This window comes from Typopeltis vanoorti, chromosome 20, assembly GCF_054136105.1.
Source record: "Typopeltis vanoorti isolate ZY-2024b chromosome 20, IOZ_Tvanoo_1.0, whole genome shotgun sequence".
NCBI classification, from domain to species: Eukaryota; Metazoa; Arthropoda; class Arachnida; order Uropygi; family Thelyphonidae; genus Typopeltis; species Typopeltis vanoorti.
The window spans coordinates 72,380,553-72,402,593 of record NC_143568.1 but is presented as its reverse complement, the minus strand read 5'-3'; the positions used below and the strand labels follow the sequence as shown (position 1 = coordinate 72,402,593).

Below are 22,041 nucleotides of genomic sequence, written 5' to 3'. Positions count from 1 at the left end.
GTGAAATTAGTTGTATGATACAACACGTGAATCGTGATTGTGATAAGTTAGCTCTGGAATTACACTCTTGATTGTGCAATTCAGTTTTTCTGATTACTCACCCCCAGTTCTTGGTTTATTAATGAAACTGAACCTTTTTAAGTGTAACTTATTTCAAAATTACAATAAAATGTGTTTGAAAAGAAACAAAATGCATCTACACACACGCACACATAAATAAGTGAACACAAATTGAGTATATAAATAATTTCTCTTTATTGGTTCTGCTGTTACACAGCATACAAGCCAGCAGGGCAGTCCCTTGGCATCGACAGCACCTTTAGGAAAAAGGTCAAGGGGGGGGGAAGGTGAGGAGATACGATTTTACACACACGCACACACTGTGAGGGGGTTTTATCACAGTCAAAAACCTAAAAACCATTGAAGTAACCATAAACAAATAGGTGGGTTGAGCATTCTTCATAGTCTTCGCACGCATGATAGACTGGTGAAGACACTGGAGGGATAAACCAAGCACTTGGCTAATTATAACACTGATGTCGCCTTCGTATTTTAGCTCCTCTTCCCAATTAATATTTTAAACCAATTATTGACTGTCGATTTTGGACTCCCATTTGTACCTCTGAACGTAATTAAACCTGTAATTCATTTTAAGGTGCGATTTTTGCTTTTAGGCTGTTAAATAAAAACCACGCCAGTAAGTTCAATTTTGCTAGCAAAAAAGAATGACTTTTTTTCTTTAGATTATTAAATGAAAGTAGAACTCAGAAAAGACAGACATCTTTCTTCCCTTAAAGCTAAGTAAAAAAAAAAAAAAAAATTAATTATATTTCCATTGCACAGTTAACTTGATATCGACCAAGTAGCTTTCATTCATAAATTAGTTGATTTTTGCACCTTTAATCCTGTTTTCAATATATGGTTCAGTTTATTTTTCTTTCTGGTATGGCCAGAAAAGGCAGGATGGGATTGGGGTTGAGAAAGAACACATTAAAATGGCCAACGCTGCCCGACAATTTGCATTATTTTTTTATTCATGTTTTTTTAAATCTTTTTTTATACACAAACACACTTCCAAGGTCTTCGGGCTGGACACCAATCAGCCAGAGTTTATGTACATTTGCCGCAAGAGCTAGGAAGATAGATAATAGCAAACAGCTTCCGAAACGAAGCATAAATTTGAGTCCCGCTGGCGCTGACTAGCATAACAGAATGACTTCTGGAGGGGAGGGGAAGAAAAAGGGGTCATTAACCTTTCAGCTATGTCGGTGTACAGTTTTGTTCTTCCTGTTCGGCATCGAACACTAGCACAGCATTGTCGCTTGGATATTTCAACACACGGGGGAACACTGACGGCGAAGGGCTTTCCCATAATCGAAGATTCGGAAGACTCTGTAGCATATGACCCCCGCCATGGGTCATTTCATAATCCGTACTGCTGACTAAATCACCAGAACCAGAACATTCTTCCAAACTTCCTGATGACCTATACGATTCCGTCCTGCTTGGCATCCCGTAGCCACACCTTCGTAATGGGGTGTCATTCACCGTTGACCACTCGGACAGTTGAGGGGATGCGTTTATCCCCACTTTTAAAGTTTTCGGATAGTATACATCGGGAGCCGGTAGATGGCGCTCCCGAAGGTCGTACACAGGATATTCCAACGGAAGTCTTCTAATTTCTCTGGACCTCGTGGTTGCATTGGACACTGCCGGACAACATTCATGCACTGCACTGTGTGTGTCGTCAATAGATTCGTATATATGTTCGGTCCTGCCGCTAGAAGCACTGTGTCGGTTACATGTTCGGAGGATGTCCAAGAATGCTATATCCCGATGGGTACCATCCCTGTCATCAAGCCAGCTTCCGACGCCGGCCATTTCATTATCAACGATCCCTGCTTCCCCAGACATAGACCATCCTTCTAGATTAACGTCACCAGATGGCTCTGTACGCCTCCTAGATTGTTGGCTCCACATCCAACCATCCTCATGTTCCAAGTTGCTGAGTGTGGCAATAGATGGGAGATCTGAGAAAGGAAAAAAATTTTATTATAGAGGCTAGTTTAAAAAAAAAAAGGTGTCTAATAAACTAAACTTTATATAAATAATTATTGATTTAAAAAATTATTTTGTTTTTAAATTTTGAAAATATTTAAAAGTTTACATAAAGATTCTAATCTATTCTCCGGTTAGCATGTTAATTTACGTAAAATAAATAAAGTTTTCTTTGAGTACAATCTTGTTACAAACTTCTCACAACTCGAAGCATCCAAACCAAAATACAAATCGGTCCCAGGCTACAAAATGATCAAAGTTCCCCCTCGTACACGATTTTTCAAATCAGTCTTTCATTCTTTATCATTCGCATTTGCATATAGATGGAATTACCTTGTGTGGCACAATTCTGGGTGGTGGAAGTGAACTGTTGGAGGGGCGCCTTGACAGAATTCCAGCTCAGGTGTGGTAACTATAAAGAAAAAAAAAATTACATTTTTAGTAATAACATTTGTTTAAAACTCAGATAAAAATCACTACTCCGAAGAAAATTGTTGCCAATAGCAAAATAATCATAAATTATATTGAAATCTCAACGCATTTCAAATGACATTAATTTATAAAGGTATTAATCTTTTCAACAAATTGTAATATTATTAGACTTCTTTTAAATAATAACATATTCGAAAACCATTTCTTGAACTCTCACTCAAATTCAAAAACACAGTAAGACATATTTTTAAAAGTAAATTAGCAACTTACCCGTACGTTGATTATCTAGTTTAAATTAATTTGTAAATACATGTTCGGTTAGTTTTTTTTTTTTTTTTTTTTAAATAGCTCGTGCTCTGATTGAACAATACGTTACGTCATTTCAAAGGTTTGTTGATATTAACAAAAGATATTTGTCATTATCTGTGCAAATTGGCATTTATTTTCAACAATTTTATTTTATTTTACTTTTCTTTTTTTCCCCTATTTTATTTCTATTCTTTTTATTATTATTATTATCAACAATTACTAGGGGAATTTTTATAAAAAAAAATTATCTAAAATTTAAAATTATCATTTTTAAATAATGTTTTAAAAAATGAGTTATATTTTTATGTGGCTCCCACGAAAGACTTATGTAACTCTATACTACATTCACACAGTGAAACTAAGGATTTTTTCTATCATTTATTAATTTTATATATATTTCTTTTATTTTTTTTTCAAGAATTAAATATCCTTGCAAACAGTTATATAAATATTTTTTTCGGTTATATCATTCAAAAAGCCAATTTAAATACTTCTTTAAAGTGAACAGATTTTAAATCAAATATCCAATACATCAAACTAAATTACTGTACCGCAGACATCTCAGTGAGTTTTATTTTCAAATAATATACTTAAATAAATATTCTTCTAACTAAGAAACCACATTTATTTTTTACTAATGTTAGAAATCGATCGATTGATTTATCAACCCAATACATTCTTCAAGTAATGCGATTAACAAAACCTTGGGTTATATAAACACTTTTTTTTTTCTTCTTCGATTCCTTGCAACCATTCGCTAGCTAGAAGCATCGTCTCATAGCTGAGAGTAAGATAAAAGAAAGTCAGTTCGTGCAAGGCCATGCAGGAAGGATGTTGGTGTACACAATAACATGCAATTTGTGTCTAGTAGTTGCATGTATAGCCAGAAAACATGCAAATTAATTTGTTAGTAAATGGAACGAAGGTTTTGGACAAGGTAGGATAGAATGAGTGGTTGAGTCTTTAAAAAAAAATAGTTCCATTCAACTGGGAAGCTAATTTGCGTAAGCAGAAATGAGTACTGGATAAAATGTAAAACATAGAACAATCACTTAACTAATTATGGATGGATGTTTAAGATATGAAAAACTATTTTATTAAATATACAGGGTCATATATAGAAATTAAAAAGTATTATAAAAGTAGCTGTGATATCCATAAATTCATACAACTTAAATTATAGAAGACATGGTTTATGAACAATGATATTTCGCAGATAGTGGAACTCATTAGGTTGTTAACACCTCTGTTCTGTATAACCAAACCTGGGATGGCATTTAACATACCGGAATGTTGAAAAATAAGTTTTGGCCCCTTTCTACCAAGAAGTTTAAAGAAATAGAATTAGTAAGAGAATGTTAGTATCACAAACCCAAGCATGAGTGAAGCAGTGCAGGTGGAAAGAAAAGAGTGTAGTGGTTTGAAACGAAAGGTAGGAACAGCGCAACAGAGGGTGCAATACCTGTGGACAAAGAAGAAACGGTAGTGGGGGTGTGAAGGCAGGAGGTACCCACACTATGTTGGCTCGAAGTTGGCGGTAGAGCCACAACACCATTGGAATGCAAGTACTGACTCGTCCTTCGCTGGCTTGATTTTGGCTGCCGGACACAGGCTGGTACTCTGTCACCACGGGCCAGAGAGTTCTGGAATGCCTTGCGAACCTAAATGTGAAAAAAGAACAGAGAAAACTATAAAACTCGCTGTTTTGACAATTGGTATTTTATTCATATACAATTGTTTAATTAATTGCAATAATATAATTGTTGTAATCTCTCTGTTTAAGCGCGTGATTCATGCAATGTGCTTATTTCAATCATTGAGCTAGTTGATTTCATAATTAAACTTTGTTTTATTGTTTGCAATATGATTGTTGTTTAGCACGTGCTGCAGCGTGTTTATTTCATCATTGAGTTGATTTGTTCGTCTCGCGCTACCAATTCTCTTGTTGCACACGCGCTTCAGTAGTAATAGTTGATTTCATCAACTGTTTATTTTATTGGTTGCAATATAATTGTAGTCACGTTCTTTTTTAGCACGTGCTTGAAAGGTGTTCATTTCAATCATTGAGTTAATCTGTTTCAACTGGCGCCACAAATTCTATTATTGACGCGCGCGTAGCAGTAGTTGATTTCATAATTAAGCTTTGTTTTACTCTCTCAATAATATAATTCTTGTATCTTCTGTTTTAAGCACGTGCTTCAATGTGTTTATTTCAACTATTGAGCTGATCTCTTCAACTCGCGCCACAAATTCTATTGTTGAACACGTGCTTCAGCAGTGGTTGATTTCATTACGAACTTCGATATCTTCGTGAATGAGATACTAAAATGCCCATAAAACTTTCATGGCTCGATGCAGTGATGGGAGTGTAGGATGTTTTAAATGCATTCTCATGTAGCAAGTCCGAAGTTATTGGCTTCTTTAGTCGGACACATTCATATCCGATCTCCCTTCTCTCACGCCGATAAAACCTTGCTACAGTTAGTGTCTATTTAGAAGAAACAGGTTCTTGCATAGGGCGTTTCGGTCTAAGCTCTATATATTACTCAAACAAAGGGTAATTTTGTACTTAAAGAACAAGTACAGCCAAGGTCAAGAAACAGATTGCAGTGGATAGACCGGTCTACGCCGTTTCCTATCCTTTTGCAAGACTGCTTATATTAAATTTCCCTCATACACTAACAGCTACGAGAAAATAAAAATTGGAAGGTTAAAAGCATCTTAGTGCTTTAGAGAAATACGCCACTGAATAATCCATTCTCTGCTTGGCTCAGACAATAGCGATATTGTTGTAACCATGACGATGCTTAACAACACTTAATGTATGTAACAAGCGGTATCTCGTTCCCATCTATTGTGATGCACACGCTGTTGTAATAAACGAGAAAAGGATTTTTGAGAAAAGAATAAAATGGCGATGGAAGAAAAGTATCTTAAAATATTTCAGAACTAACGAACAAATTAAAATATCAAGAAAAAAGAGGAGTTTAGTTCAGACACCTTTTAATTTTATTAATAAAGATAAATAAGTAGTGGAAAATTACTATCCACTGGAATAAAATAAAATAAATAAGTGTTGCTTAGAATTCTGTCATTTCTTGTTTTTCAATTTTAGGATTAATTAATATTTATTTTTGTTAATCAGACGCCTCGGTTATATTGTATTACAGAGCAAAGTGAAAGCGACTTAAATAAAACATTGATTGTATTGCAGCAGAATTTTGTGCTAACTAGCAGTTTTCTGATAATTATATCTGAAAATGTATTTAAGATACATAAATGAAATTGGCATCTTTTAAGAAAGCTAATTTAGTGTACATAAACATATTTCCTTTCAAACTTTTCAAGTATAGAAATACAGCAGCAAAATTAGACATTCTGCATGAACAAGGGTGTGAAATTTTGGTTGGCTCAAAAGTGGTCACTGGAAATGCATTTGAGACTACTTACTAAGGCAGGTAGTGAATTATGGGATAACGTGCTACCAAAAATTATGTAGCGAACGCAAAAATCCAGATATATTTAACAAAAAAAAAAAAAAAAAAAGATCTGCGTTATATAACGCCGAAATATATTTTTTTAGTAACTAAAGGGTATTTAAGATAAAGAAATAAGAAGAAAATAACTATCAAGGCATTATTTCAAAACATATGTACTGCTGATTTCGAAAGTTTTTTCCTCTTTTTTTTTTTCGGGGGGGGGGGGTAGAGTAACGCCGATTTCTATTCTAAAAGTATAATTTGCTCTATCAAGTAAGATTACAATCTTACTTGGAAATGTTGCCTATTTTATTGGTCTTTTGCTATTTATCCCGATAATAACTTGAAAAGAATTTTTCCTAAAGGAGTGGCAATCTAAATTTTAGGTTTAAGACAATTTCCTGTCTTAAATCTTTATGAAAAGGCCTTCACTAACTTAAAGTACGCTTACACAATCGTTTCGGTTTTTTGCAGCGTTTGATAAGGACCATTATCCCTTGCATAATCTAAAGAATTCAAATACTTGACACAAATACCAAGTTTTCGGTTGTGTTTGTGTCCTTGTTTCATATCCAAGGCAAAATAATTAATGTTAGGGAGGTGCTTATTGACGATTGTCCTTCGTTGACTGGAAAAACGCAAATACGGAGTTTGTGCCCCCGAAGGCAATTGACGAGAAACTGCGCGAATTAGTCCCCAAACACCAGAGCGACAAGTAAACAGCGGATGCCCTCTCTATTTAGAGATAATAACAACCGCTCGATGAAAGCAAATACCTTGACACAAATCTGATTTAAGATCTCTCCTAGACTCAAAAGAAGATCGTAAAATTTTGATGGTATATTTGCGGCCTCCTTTTTATTGTTACGGTAGCTAAGCTGCTTAAATTATTGATGGCGATCGGCGTACTACAGCTGTAGCAACTGATATTCAGAATGTGCTCAACTGTGAAGAAACATTCATTGCAGTAACATCCAGTGGCGCGCTTTACCGACCAGAAAGTTGAGCTAATTAATTTATCTCTAAAAAGAAATTCTAGGTTTTCATTCTTCTTTTTCTTCTAGCCTTTAAAATCATAACCATCCAAGTATACTTGGTTGCCATACCCTTGATATAGTAAGATAATTATAAAAATAATGGAATAAGACGATTAGTGTGTGCATCACAATAGAGCTACACGCTGTTATAATAAATGAAAAATAATTTTTGAGAAAAGAATAAGATAGTAATTGAAGAGAGATATTTTAAAATACTTTAGAACTAAGAAATAAATCAAAGAATACAGAAAAAAAAGTAGTTGAGATTAGACACCTTTTAGATTTATTAATAAAGATGAATGTAGATAAAGTAGACGGAAGATGTAATGTGTTTTCATGGCGTCGAATTACAATACCTTTGGAGAGGTAATGGATGGTAATGCTGTACCAATGAAGTTTTAACTGGGGCTCGGCTGTTACCCCCTGAGGCGCTGAGATTCGAGAGTTTTGAGTTCGCTCTCTTAAGGTTTTTACCTGTAAGGGAGCAATTTGAGTCTCCGGGGAAAGTTTTTTCCTTAAGGGAGCAATTTGAGTCTCCGGGAAAGGTGTTCTCCGGCACAGCCCGCTGAGGGGCTTTGTCGGTGGTGGAGTGTGGGTGGAAGGCCAACGCTGAGATGGACGGTCTTTCGCCCATGATTGAGTGGCCTAGGGATCGTCCGAATTTTTAGAGACGGCTTTACCTTTAAATATGGCAATGCTGTTACCCTCCTGCCATGATCAGAGCTTTAATAGCTCAATAACACCTTATCCCTACACTGTCCTCAACAGATAACGGGGAAGATGAAAAGCATTCTTGCTCCCCCCCTCCCTTTACGCCAGTCCTTATAAGGATGTGATGTGTTTTCGAATAAAAAGCATACGGATCGAGTCCAAGAAGCGCTAATTAATGTTATCTGTCATCCATAATATTTTATCTAAATCCAAACAAGTCACTTCACTAGATTATGGCTGGTTATGTACATGTGAACAAATAATTATGCATTTTTGAATTTTGGTTTGTATGGAGAACTACATTATAATAATAAACGAATCTGTTCTATAGATGCTTACCAATATATTTTATAATTTAGGGAAGAGAACGCTTTGACAAAGGAGGTACAAGGGTAAACGCTCCAATCACAGCATTATGGGGCGATTTGCCATGTGAGTGGGCGACATGAAAGTTTTATGAGTATTGTTAAGAGCAGTGATTTACGTGCATAACGTGTTATACCGAGCTCCTGATTGCCAATCTGCATACATATACGATTTTTTTTAATAACAGGCAATTTCAAATAAAATTAATAATACAGATAAAGCAATTTTTTCAAATTTATCATAAAATGGGAAGGAAATATTCTCGAGAAATTTTACAATGGATAAATAATAAATATTAATAGCATAGGTCGAAGGCATATATTAAGCTTCCAAGACACGTGACCAGCAGCCTGTCCATGATTAGTTTAAAAAAAATCAAAAACCTTGAATTTTAATTTATTTCAATTCAACTTAAAATATATTTTGAAGTTAATTTAGTAGTAGATGTCTTATAGGAGCAGCATCCCAACTTCCTTTACTCAGCTAGTACGACAGCAGAACGGTATACTTGTTTTGGGACGATTCGTTCCCTTAACGGGACTGTATTTTCTTTCCGGGGAAAGCATCCCTTGCTTTAAATAAAAAAATAATAAAAAAAAAAAAAAAAAACAATTCCGATACCCGAAAATGATTATCTCAAAACAACGCAATGGCAAACATATGTACACATGGCAAGCAGGTGAAACATTAGCTGTCAAGATCGAACATTACTGCCGGAGTAAAATGGCCTGAAGACTAAGAAGGGATTTTGCTTACCTCAGCGTTTCTTACGCAGTAGAACACAAAGACGAACAACCCCTGGAGGCAGTTACATGCTGTAAATAGATAAGCCATCACCGGCATCTCACTATGGAGATACATCAAGCATAGAGCCCAGGTGGCGCTACAGGATAGGAGAACTAGCATCGACTCCCTACTGTATACTCTGCAAATAGAAAACAAAACGATTTTTTTTTTAAATGTGGATTTTTCAACCAAAATCCATGACATCATCAACATTGTGTTTGTCGAAGCATGCGGTGAAGCATCATTTACAGGGGAACATATAACTCAAGTACATAACACATAGAGGGCGTATTATAATAAAGCACACTCAAACCAACTTATAAAATAAAATTAACGTTTTTTTTTTTTTTTTTTTTTTTTTTGAGAAACTTGTTTAGGTATTCGGCAGCCGATATATCTTTCGTCAACCACGATGCCCAACAGAAGGGTTATTTTCCCACTGGTTCTCTGTTATCGGTACCATCTATAAAGACACCAGTTTACCAAAACGTGCTTCTGTTTGCCACATCCTTCTATTAATCATCTTGTTTCAACTTAGGACAATCTTTTAATACAGACACACAACGTAGTATGTAATTTAATACTCGCAACAGGAGAATGTCCGAAAGAAAAGGGGTGGGGGGGATAGTAGGAAGAAACATTATCATTAATCACCAAATGATCCCTTGCTAGTTGTGAATTATGTAGCGTTGCCTATCAGCGTTCATCGCTACAGTGCATCCTCACTCTACCACTCAAACACACATTAATATTCTCCAAGAAAACCTGCATTTAAACTGGAAGATTATGGAAATAAATGGTGGCGAAGAACTTGGAGGGTCGAGTATTGTGAGCGAGTAATCTCTGCCACCACGCATGCTACAAGAACTAAATGATTACAGATACTTTGTTTAGCGTGGAGACGAAAGAGAAATGAAAAGAGTATCCCTAACATAACACCGCGTCCGATAAGAATGAAGATCTCTCGGGGATCAATACTACCGTCATCAGGGGGTGTCTGCAAAAGCAGCCGCACTTTCTAAAAGCACAAGAAAAAGAATTCCAAAGTCTTTGGATCAATAAGGGGAGAAAGCGCGATGCTTCTGACCAAACCACTGAAGAATTGTATTTTCATCGATAGGACATAAATGAGATGCTCCCTCTTGATGGTATTGGTCAGGTCGAGTAGCTGAAAGAGATTAAGAAAGATGCTAATATGTGCCGAAGAAAGTTGTGAAATGTTTGTACTTTGTAAAGTTCGCTGCAGATGACGAACTCCATTTTACAAGTGGCGGTTGCATTTATCGGGAGATCTAAAAAGCTGTTGTATAGGGAAAGTGCAGTACAATGATTGTATCTTGGATTGTTAATAAGTAATGTGCAATGTTAATCAGTTAACTTTGGGGGCTGCAACGCTGACGTATCTAGAGCATGACTTACAGCATCTAAATTCAACATCTGGGAACTGCAGGAGCTAATGGAACGGAGCTATGCAACATCTGGAATAAGAGCAGTATCTAGATACTACGTTTGGAAGCTGTAGCATGTAACAGAGCTGCATTATCAAGGGCGTGGAATGATAGAACATCTGGAATGGGAGCTGCAGCATCTAGAAATTGCCATCTAGAGCATGATTTGCAGTATCCAGGTAACTACTCCATCTGGGAGCTGCAGTAGATAGAATATGACATCTACAATAAGAGTGGTAGTATCTAGATATAGTTCGCAGTGTCCGGTAGCTACGTGTGGGAGTTGCAACAGATAGAAGAGAAGCCGTAATATCTAGAGTTTCTTAAACGTTTTGAGATGTGGAACCCCACATAAAAATGTTTATCTTTCTCGTGACCCCTATGACAATGAACCCGCAAAATATTTTAATCAAGAAAATATATGACATTACACAAAGTAAAGTAACATGTTTTAGAAATAAGTCAATTTAATACAAAATAAAAAATGAAACTTTTAATACAAATTACGTCTAGTACAGTTATAAATGTCTGTACTCTAGGAAACCTGTATGGAACCCTAGGGTTCCGTTTTAAGGAATACTGACTACAGCATGATGATGTGTTATCTTGATACTGCGATATCTGTGATGCAGTATCTAGAGCTTTGTACAGAGTTGCATCATTTTTGTAGCTTTCTTTTGAACTCCTTCAATGATCTGCATTGCAGTTTTGAAAAATAAATCTATTTTTGAAAATGGCGTCATAGTTTAGATACAGCACGCTTTCAAAAACACAGCTTTCAAAGCTCTCAGCAAACATTCCATACGTTGACAGATTTAAGAAAGAAGGCCCTGCGACTTCAATGAGGCACGTGTTGACATGCGCTACTTTCGGCTAAATTCCTTGCCATAAACCCGGCAATTCAGCTACGCTTGTAACAGGAAATCTGTTGGTCGTTTGTCAGGCCCAGACGGCTATAGCTCCATCTCGTTCACCGAACACTCATGAAGGCTAAACGTTTGTGTCTCCTATAAAGTGAAAATCATACTGGGATTCTGGAACAGATTTCTGAATTTTTGTGAAAGGGACGAATATTGTGAACGCAATCTGTTCGTGAGAGATTTGTCAATAAAAATAGAAATGGCGAGTTCTTTGGAGCTTATTTGATGCCTGGAGACATTTCAACACCTAATGATATATTGGTCTATCCAAAACAGCATAAAATAGGCAGAAGAACGACATATCTTTGGGCTGGAAAGAGAGTTAGTTGGTAATTTGGGGCAAAGACTAGTAGTGAACCAACTCTTGTCATTTGGTATTTCTTCGCTATACTAATCCCATCCCCCCCCCTTTTTTTTTTCGGCTTAGACTCGATGGGTCATCACTACCACATACATTTACTTCTTATCAACGTCTCTGAAGTGGTTGAAATATTCAGTGAATGAATCTTCCTCAATAAAAAGTGGATCTTATATACTACTACTACCATACCACCACAGCCCCATAGTTTGCTTCACTTACTATGCTGGCCTGGTCTGGTCAAGTGGGATATCGCCTCTGCTTTCGAATCGACAGGCTTTACGTCCTTGTAGTAGCACGGACGTTTGTAAAATTTTATATATAAGTGACAATTCATTGTGTTGATCAATTCCACGTGCATTGACCTTTTATTACATCTCTCTCCGAAGTAGCTATTTCGTCTTGAGGGTGTATCCTCCGTAATTGTCCGTATTGACGATACTCTTTTTGTTGGCAAAACCCGAGTTTGAATTCTGCCATACGATGGTAAGTTCGTCGATATCATAAGAAGAGGGCAGGATTCTTTTTTCTCCCAGAATCGGAGGATATAAAATCCATACAGGAATAATAGCAGACCATAACCCAACTTCGAAGCAATTCTGGTTCAGAAAAATCAGAACTGCTTTGTTTGAAAAGCTGCCATTGAAGATAAAAACGAAATTTTATTTCTCTCCATTTTCAGTGGGTGTTAATTAAAATCTTTATTCGATTTATTCTGAGAGAACCAAGTGCCTCGGGACAGAAGACGTCAAACATTACTAGTATTTGGAATTCTCTAACTATAAATTTTGATTTGATACAGAACGAAGGTTATTAAGAAACTAGCTAAGTTTGGGACCTAAGAGTAAGCAAAACGGAAAATAATAATAATAAATAAATTCTCCCAACAATGAATCAGAGTCCGATAAACTCTTCATCATTCTTCATTGAAATCAAAAAATATTATCCGAGAAGTTCTAATCAGGATAGTAGCACACAACTTCATGGAGCTACCGTAAATACCACTGTTGTGTTTAACTTAGGCGTACCAAAAATCAATATTATAAGGTCTAATATTACAATAATTGGCTTTTCAAGTTTTGTCACTTGTAAATGAAATTATGACATTGAGAACAACTATTTCTCATATATTATAAGAAAAATATTATAAACTTTAATGCACATAAAAACATAAAATAAGTTTTGAAAGTTTTATTTTGTTTACTCTAAATTTTATTTTTTTAAATACAATTGATTAAAAACACCTTTCTGTTTTGTAAATGATGTTCATTTATATATAATAAGAAAAAAACGAAACATTTTGTTAAGATTGATTCATTCAATCCAATACCCTTGGAGGGCAATGGATGGCAATGCTGTAGCCAATGAAGTTCTAACTGAGGCTCGGCTATTGCTGTTACCCTCCTGCCACGATCAGAGCTTTAATAGCGCAATAACACCCTATCCCTACACTGTCCTCCACAGATAACGGGGAGGATGAAAAGCATTCTTGCTTCGCCCCTTTAAGCCAGTCCTTTTTAGGACTTCCAGGGTAACAAATGGTAATGCTGTAGCCAATGAAGTTTTAACTGAGGCTCGGCTATTGCCGTTACCCAGCCATGACTAGAGCTTTTTAGCTCAATAACACTCCATCCACGCAGATTTACTTCATTCAGATGACGGGATAAAGAGTCAAAGATTCAGTCCATCGCCCAGTTCTTATAAGAGACATTTTGTTGATAATGAAGAATGGATCAATCGACCGTGAGATGCGGTGATTGATTCATTCAATCCAATACCCCTCGGAGGGTAATAAATGGCAATGCTATAGCCAATGAGGTTCTAACTGAGGCTCGGCTATTGCTGTTACCCTCCTGCCATGATCAGAGCTTTAATTGCTCAATAACACCTTATCCACACACTGTCTTCTACAGATAACGGGGAAGATGAAAAGCATTCTTGTTTCGCCCCTTTAAGCCAGTCCTTATAAGGACTATAAGAGACATTTTGTTTTAATTTCCCGATTGATACTCATCGAAATACTTTTAATATATTATTATATATAATGTCATCTTATTAGCATTTTGTTCCATTTTAATGAATTTCAGCTGTTTTTCTTCCATTTCTTTTATTGCCTTAATTTTTCACGAACAGTACATAATTAACTGTAGTGCATTCCTTTTTGATATTTACGAATTTTTTTTAAGTTTAAGTAACAAGAAAGGTCGGTATCAGAATCTCAGTTAACCTGATATTATCGTAAGTCGAGGATAGATATCCGCATTTATATTTAGAAAGTTCAAAAACAGAATAAAATGCGGATAATTAAAAAACGTTTTGTATGAACCACTTCTTGACATGCTATCAATGAGGCCGTCCAGATTCCCTCGGCGCAATCATTTCTACGCATGTTCTGACGTCATTCCAGAATATAGAACTCTGAATAAATCTACAAACACAAGCTTTGATTCATCGCAACGTTACGGATAGTCTAATACTGAGTGGATGACGTGTTTCTAAATTATTATTTTTCATTGTTGAATCACAAACCTGCAGGTTTGTGATTCAACAATGAAAAATAATAATGATAAAATAGTTGACATAATCCTTAACATCATCATATTTGGGCATGGTTTAAATCTTCAATTTCCATTATAGGTAGCGCAGGTACAACAAATATCATAACTATAGAACTATCGTTCTTACAGTTGGATCCATCTTCTGAATTTCTTACTTATCAAATAGGCTCTTTGAAGAAGAGGCAATCAAACAAACGGCAATAAAAAAAAATCAATGAAAACAGTCTGAAGCAAGACTTACTTGGCGCTTCTGAACTTTGTCTGTTCCTTATTTTTCACAGCTGGTTTTGTCGACTGACAGCAAGTCCTACATACTGATAGGCTAAGGAACAGTGACGCCGCCTACAAACAATAGAAATTTACCAAAATTTAAATTTTTAAAAAAAATTAATTTAATGAAAAATTTAAAAAATTAAAATGTAATTTAACAATACGAAATATATTAAACTAAACAATTTCAATTTTCAATTCTTAATAAATTGATTTTTTCCGATATTTGATGATTCCAATGGACTTACCAGAACACAGGCGGTTGCTGGTCCAACGAAGCTAAATACGTAATAATTATCCATTCGTAGCCAGCAATACCTTTGCGTGCCGTAACTACGGGGGTCAATCACGGCAGATATTCCTACAATTATGGCAGATGCTCCGTAAGCCACTAAATAGTACCATCGGAGTCGAGATTTTTCAGTCTGATAGATTTCAATTAGCATCACATATAATTGAAAGGCATCCAAGAAGAGCCATGCGAAAGCTACCAGGAGGAAGTAATGGATGACCCCGGCCAGGACACCACACACGACACGGAGATGCGTTTGGTCAGTGCCACCAACAAACACGGCTTCGACCACTAGCAAACAGAGACACATGTTCTTGTGAATGGTCATGTGATCACTCCGAAGGCTCCTAGGGGAAAAAATCAAATAAATGATCTCGTGGTACCATGGAGATGTTTTTTTTTTTTTTTTTTTTTTTCCCCAATCAGTAAGCATGCATTTCATAAATTATGTGATGATTGAATCCCACGGATCTTACCTGAATACTTGGAGTACTAGTGCTGTGAGAAGCAGACACAGCATGGCCACAGCACATCCTACATAGGAAACCACCCGAAGGATCACCTTGTCTTCGATTGTCAACTAATAAAAGATTAAAAACAAAAAGTGATGATCATATCATTGAATAAAAGATAGAATTTTTAATCATGAAAGAGATTTTGTTTACAGATTTATATTAATGTAGCTCTTAACAATGTCCTCACTACGGCTTATAGGGTTGTTTGTTTGGGATTCACAGCCGAAGTGACTTTGACTATGAGGCCCATCTATTATGGCTGCAAATTACGTGTGTTTGTTCCTGTAGCCGGTTTTGCTGATGAAAAATCCGTGTTCCTGATAGGGTGAAAACCCTACTACTTCCACACGAGACTGGCTAACTCATCTTTTAATGAAAATCCCTAACAAAAATTCTTCTCGTCATAGATTGGATGAGAACCCAGGTCTTTCCAACCAATGGACATCATCAAAACCGACTGAGCTACGGGGGCCTCCTAGTTTATAGGGAGAACATTGAAAGTTTTAAATACAAACTACAATTAAAGATTAAATACTAAAGATATTAATAACATTCCCACTTATTTAAGAAATTAGGCTTAATAGCCTGTTACTCGTTTTCCAATAACCCTAATTTTGGTAATCAGAGGACATCACAACTTTGTAAAACTCAGTGTATCAATTGCTTTAGGAACATCTATCTTCATTTATAATAGTGAAAGAAGCATTCCATATTACTTTATTAATAATAACATTCTTACAAATCATGAACTGTTTTTGTTTTGTTTTAACATTCATAGATTGGGGGGGGGGGGTCTGCGAAAACCAAACTGAAAACGGAGTCCCCAGTTCCCGAAGGTTACAGTTGTGAACGGACAGTCATTTAGAATTGGCTAAACATCAAACGAAAGTGTTTAAAAAATTGTCTTATAAATTAATTATATTTTTATTTTAAAGCGATTGACATTACGTATAAACTGATATAATATAAATACTAGTATATTCTCCGTATCTATTTTTACCTGCGTTGCCTGCACATCCATCATCAGGGCAAAATTCGTTAGATGGTCGCAAGCACAAACCGTATGACTGACGTTGTAGCCTCGAACCCAGCAGCCTTTTGTTGACCATAACCTAAGAGTATACAATACAGAGATCCCAATTAGTACACTCAGAGACTGTTACTATCAGAACATATCGAAATATAAGTGCAAATATTTTTTAGTAATTGAAAAATAAAATAAATTTATTAAGTGTCTCTTCATTCCATCTTCTCATCATCGCCATTGAGTTCAAATTCTAAATCCTAGCTGTTATTTATTTGTATGTATTGTTTGGGATTGGGAAATCCTTACTTGGCGTGAAATATATTCACGTCTGAACTACTTGCATATAGAGGCTAATGACTTCATATCAGTTGCCTTAGTATGCATCCCATATTGCAAAGCACCCTCCTTTCAGGCGTGTATAATGCAATGCATAATGGGAAGGACCACTAGGAAGGAAACCCAGACCGGTTTCGACCTTTATTGAGGTCTCTTCAGTGGGAGCCAGACCCGGGAAAGATACCAAGGTTGAAGTAATACAGAAGTCATATATATATCTTATATACAAGTAGACAAAACGTGCTTGACCCTATATGTGACTTCTGCATTACTTCAATCATGATATCTCTCCCTGGTCTGGCTCCCACTGAAGAGACCACAATAAAGGTCGAAACAGGTCTGGGCAGTGGTCCTTCCCATTATGCACGCCTGAAAGGGGTGTGCTTTGCATTATGGGATACATACTAATGCAAGTGATATGAAGTCATTAGCTTCTATACAAGCAGCTCAGAGTTGAATATATTTCACGCGCAAAACTTTATATTTGCTTACTTGGGGAAAGGATTAAAAGCAAGAATATAAAATTTCTTGGTGTCTTTAACATATATACATATATATATTTAATAAACTAAAATGCCCTGATCCGGAATCCTGAGAACAAGATCTACTATTTCACTAAATCACAAAACAACGCTAGCAAAACAAAAACATTGACCTCCATAGAGAATCTCAAGCTGTAAAAAATAAAGGAATAAAAAATAAATAATAAAAAAAAACACTGCTTATAACGACGAAATCGGATAATAACTTGAGTCTGTGACCCGATTCTTGCCTCTATTTTACACATGAGGAAACTGTATGATACTGAGGGGACAAGGAAAAAAAAAACCTTGGGGGGAGGGAAGGATACTAAAAAGGCTCCAAAATGGATGATAATGGTAGATGCTGTTACGAACTAGTGGCTTTTAAACGACTACCATAAATACGCCTTGCCAAATGCATAATAGATGTTCGATGCAGGCCACAAGACTCCCAATACTTCTTGATTTACAGCGTCGACCTTTTGTACCGCTAATAGAAGTCGCCGCGTTTCGGCCAAGGCAGAAAGATAAGCCTCCATTTCCCTTATTATTTACTGTGTGATTAAATGGACCAAGGAAAGGGCCAACTATTTTCACGTAATTGCCGGATGGCTGAGACTGATCCTTCAAAACCCCGCTCTGACTTACGGCCGAGGCTATAAATGTGGCATTACGAAGTGACGGAGCCATGGGCAGAGCGTGCAAAAGCGGAAGCTCTCCCCCTGTTCACTATGCGGCTTGAAAACCATTACGCAAAAGGCTTGCGAGTTTTGGGTTAGAGGGGTGGGGGGGGAGAGAATGTTCGTTCTAGTTTGCGATTATACGGATTTGCATAATATCTCTGTCATACAAGTGGGAGCGCGTAGTAGTGGGGGGGGGCTTAAAATTTGATTTATGGGCTTTACTTGCCTATTCTTCCTGTAATCTGTTGTTGGTCTCCCCTTCAGTGTACAATAGAATTCGGGTTAAAATTCCTGTCTCCTTTTAATGCATGCAGATCTCAATTTACGGCATTTTTTTTAACTTGAAATTCAGAATGCATTTGATTAAGTTTTTTTTTTTACCTCTCTCTTCCGTTATGTGCATATCATTAAGTGATTGCGTACATTTTCCCGCAGTAGACTAGTCCGATTCAGTCAATTGTGGGTAACACGTAATAAATCCGATAGAGGTTGCCTGTAGCGCTTGAATCTAGGTAATTTGTTCTTACATGAATGATCTTTTGTCAATGTGAACTGAATTGTTAATATTTCAAGAAAACATTTTAGCTTATAGGAAGAAGTCAGTTTTTCTCTCTATCTGTCCGTGATTATATATTTTTTCTCTCTTCTTTCTGTCTTTTTTTATTTTTTTTAATTTTCTTTCGAAGCTTAACCGTAGTTCCCAGGAAATCCGTTAGAGGTTGCTTTGTTGATTACAACTTCTATGCATACGTTTTATATTTAATTGAATACATCTCCAGAAGTACGAATAGGAGATTTGTTGGAATGAATTTGTTAGATTATATGAATTCAATTTCTCTCTCTCTATCTCTCTGTGATCATTTTTTTTTTCTTCTTTCTTTCTTTTTTTTTTTCTTAATTTTCTTATGAAGAAAATTAAAAAAATATGTCTCATACCAGGACTTGAAATAATCAAGTACTTCCTGCCAGTTTGCTACGGCACATCTATTATACGATTGCCCCATTAAATTAAATGTAATGAATTTTAATTAAAGTAAAATTAACCTTAGTTCCCAGGAAATCCGTTAGAGGTCGCTTTGTTGATTACAACTTCTATGCATACGCTTTATATATAACTGAAAATACATCTCCATAAGTGCAAATAGGAGATTTTATTAGATTGATTTTTTTCCGTCAAACTTCTCTTGTCAAAAACTAATATAATGCTGGTTATAACAAATTAGCCGAACAATATTTCCGCTATGAAATCCTCATAATATTCAGCACATCAAAATCTCCCAATCACCGTATATTTGTTCTATGAATAACCGATAGAGGTCGCCAAACACAATGCGTATTTATTATGGCGATTTCAAAACCTTATGTCTCCATACCAGGACTTGAAATAATCAAGTACTTCCTTCCAGTTTGCTACGGCACATCTATTATACGATTGCCCTAAACCATTCCCACCCCAGCAGGCTCGTGAGTTAGTGTCATTGCCAAGCTGGTAGGAGGATACAGATATATTTTCGCTTGCAAGTTATATTGCATTCCCAGTGATTTGCTGTTTAACTTATGTTCTTTCTTATTGAAAATTATAACCGGCCTTAAGTTTTATCCGGAATAGGATTGGCTGGATGACCCCCTACCTTCAATATCTAGCACTTCAATGAACCAGTCACGTAGCTTACATAAAGACCCCCTATTGCTTAACACAAAGTACAAACGAAGGAAATATTTTCCGAGGAAATATGCATCTCCACCCACTAACAAGCGATACGTTTGTACACTCACAAAACGGCTTTTAAAAAGGTTGAAATTGAGTACATTTGAAGAGAACAAATTAGCTTTTATTTGTTTACAAGACAGCTTTATATTATTTAGATCCAAAGGGCACTTACCTTTTGTCGAAGTCCCAGAAGACGCATTGTGGGTTGGTCATGTTTTCCTCCTAAAAAATAAATACACTGGAGTTGGTTTATGCATATAAAAATGGAATGTGAAGGACAGATTGGAGGGGGGGGGAGGATGCATTACGTAAAATAACTAATTATATTTTACGACTTTTTAAAAAATATATAAATGATTCAAATCTTAATTAAAAATAAAAGATCGATCTTGCAGCTATGAAGTAATCATTTTTAAAATGCACATTAACACTAGTTGCATATCGAAAGAAGACATAAACGCGTATGACTTACTTGGATATGTCTTAGAGTGATCACTACCGTGTCAGCCAGTGTCACTGAGTTCTGTCCTATAACAGAAGCCGCAATCACACGAGAATTAATCACTTTAGACAGATTTCTTTCGCCCGCTTCTAATTGGTTCGCACTAACTGTACCTAAGAAATCTTCTAAGGAGTTATAAGCCAAAAATACCACCTTCAAAACTCCTGCAAGAAATACGAAAAAAAAAAATCATACATCAATATAAACAATATATTGATTATATTGTGACTGTTTTATTAATTATATTTTAATCAAATTTTATTGATTAAATACAGAAGCTTATTGAACTGTTAAGAAGTTATATAGAAATTTCAGGTACCGTTTGTTGCACGTCCTAGTAATGGTTGCGTCGGCAACACTAAAGAATCTTCGACCTTTGACCACGATGTGCCGTCAATATCTTCCGGCAAAGGGAACGTTATTTCTGAAACAGTCCAGGCTTCCACCAAACGAACAGATATTACTGAAAAGTGAGAAACACGTTTAAGTACTCTTGTAGTGACGAAGGGGGGGGGGGGGTATACATGAGTGTGTAGGCGATTGTTCATCAAGATTTGTGTCGTTAAATTTATAAAGACGGCTTTGTATGGTTACATTTGGATGGAATTAATTGTCCAAATCATGACGGAGAAAAATGTCGGTGTTTATTGCAATCCCAATCGTAAATTGGTGTGTGTGCCAGACATGGAATATCTCCTGACTCCCTACTCATTGACTTGCAGATATGGCTTTTATATGGAGGGCATTTGTTAGAACTCGGGTTGTCAGTAACGGAAAATATCAAAGCCTAGTAAGAAGCGCCCCCCCCCCCCCCTTAGCTTGATCAGTATTAAAGTTGGTTGTCCTTTGGTTGGATAGAGTGGGTTCGAATCCTCTCCAGCATTCGAACCCATTTTGAATCGGTTTAGATATGGTTTCGAATGCTGGTCTACATACGAGTGTAAAAAAGAAAGAGTAAGAAGCGATCCGACATTCGCTTAAGTGACATGACCTTACAAATATCTTTGGATTTCGTAACCATAACTCCAGGATAAGATGGTTAGCCCTATGCCTATAAGTATTCTTTGTCTGCAAATCACGTGTGTCTACTGCCGGTTTGCAGAACAAAACACCAGTTTCCAGGAGGAAAACCTTCCACTTCCGTATGAGATCGAACAACTCACCTTCAGCTGAAAAGGTTCTTCCCATCCTACTCGGGAGTCGAACCCAGGTTTTTTCCAACCAAATGCTGCGTCTATACCGGCTGGAACTACCGAATATATACTGTTAACAAATATTAAATAATGAATAATATTTATTCATTATGAATGTATAAAAAAAGTCTTTTTATTTTTTTTTTTTTGGTTCAGCAAAATCTTCCAAAATTTTATCATGTTTTTATTTTTCTTATTTCAGGATTGGTTTGGGACCAGTCGGTCCGACCCCCCCCCCCGATCCGTTCCTTTGTCATATTCTAAAAACTGTGCAATTGATTGGTTGAACATCACAATAGTGTTTAAAACAAAGTAGACTATTTCTATGACGCAGTTGGATTCATTGGTGTGTTTATGCGGTTGATCAAAGTGCAGTTGATTTTACAACAATGCCGCGAATGCCAAAAAAAAAAATAATAAATAAATTCTTTGCCGAGTAACTAAAAACGTTCGGGCCCATACCTATTAAGTTCTCTATGAAATGCGAGTGGATGCAACCATTAAAACTTATCGATCCGCAATGTTTTAG

General features: G+C 36.3%; 1 protein-coding gene across 4 annotated transcripts in view; it reads right to left on the bottom strand.

Annotated features, from left to right (window-relative positions):
* Positions 1–231: 231 nt before the first annotated feature.
* Positions 232–22,041, bottom strand: part of LOC150095557 (latrophilin Cirl-like) — a 134,235-nt gene continuing 112,425 nt past the window's right edge. For 3 of the 4 annotated variants that reach the window (XM_090409780.1, XM_090409779.1, XM_090409776.1), the window contains exons 10-20: positions 20,639–20,782; positions 20,290–20,483; positions 19,990–20,039; positions 16,540–16,651; positions 15,501–15,604; positions 14,981–15,371; positions 14,704–14,804; positions 9,149–9,317; positions 4,314–4,460; positions 2,392–2,470; positions 232–2,030 (exon numbers count right to left, since the gene is read on the bottom strand). In XM_090409780.1, the coding sequence (XP_090265906.1) occupies positions 1,261–2,030; positions 2,392–2,470; positions 4,314–4,460; positions 9,149–9,317; positions 14,704–14,804; positions 14,981–15,371; positions 15,501–15,604; positions 16,540–16,651; positions 19,990–20,039; positions 20,290–20,483; positions 20,639–20,782 (2,261 nt within the window). In that variant the 3' untranslated portion in view covers positions 232–1,260. Of the gene's footprint in view, positions 2,031–2,391; positions 2,471–4,261; positions 4,461–9,148; positions 9,318–14,703; positions 14,805–14,980; positions 15,372–15,500; positions 15,605–16,539; positions 16,652–19,989; positions 20,040–20,289; positions 20,484–20,638; positions 20,783–22,041 lie in introns of all 4 variants that reach the window. The other variant, XM_090409781.1, reaches the window with a different exon arrangement.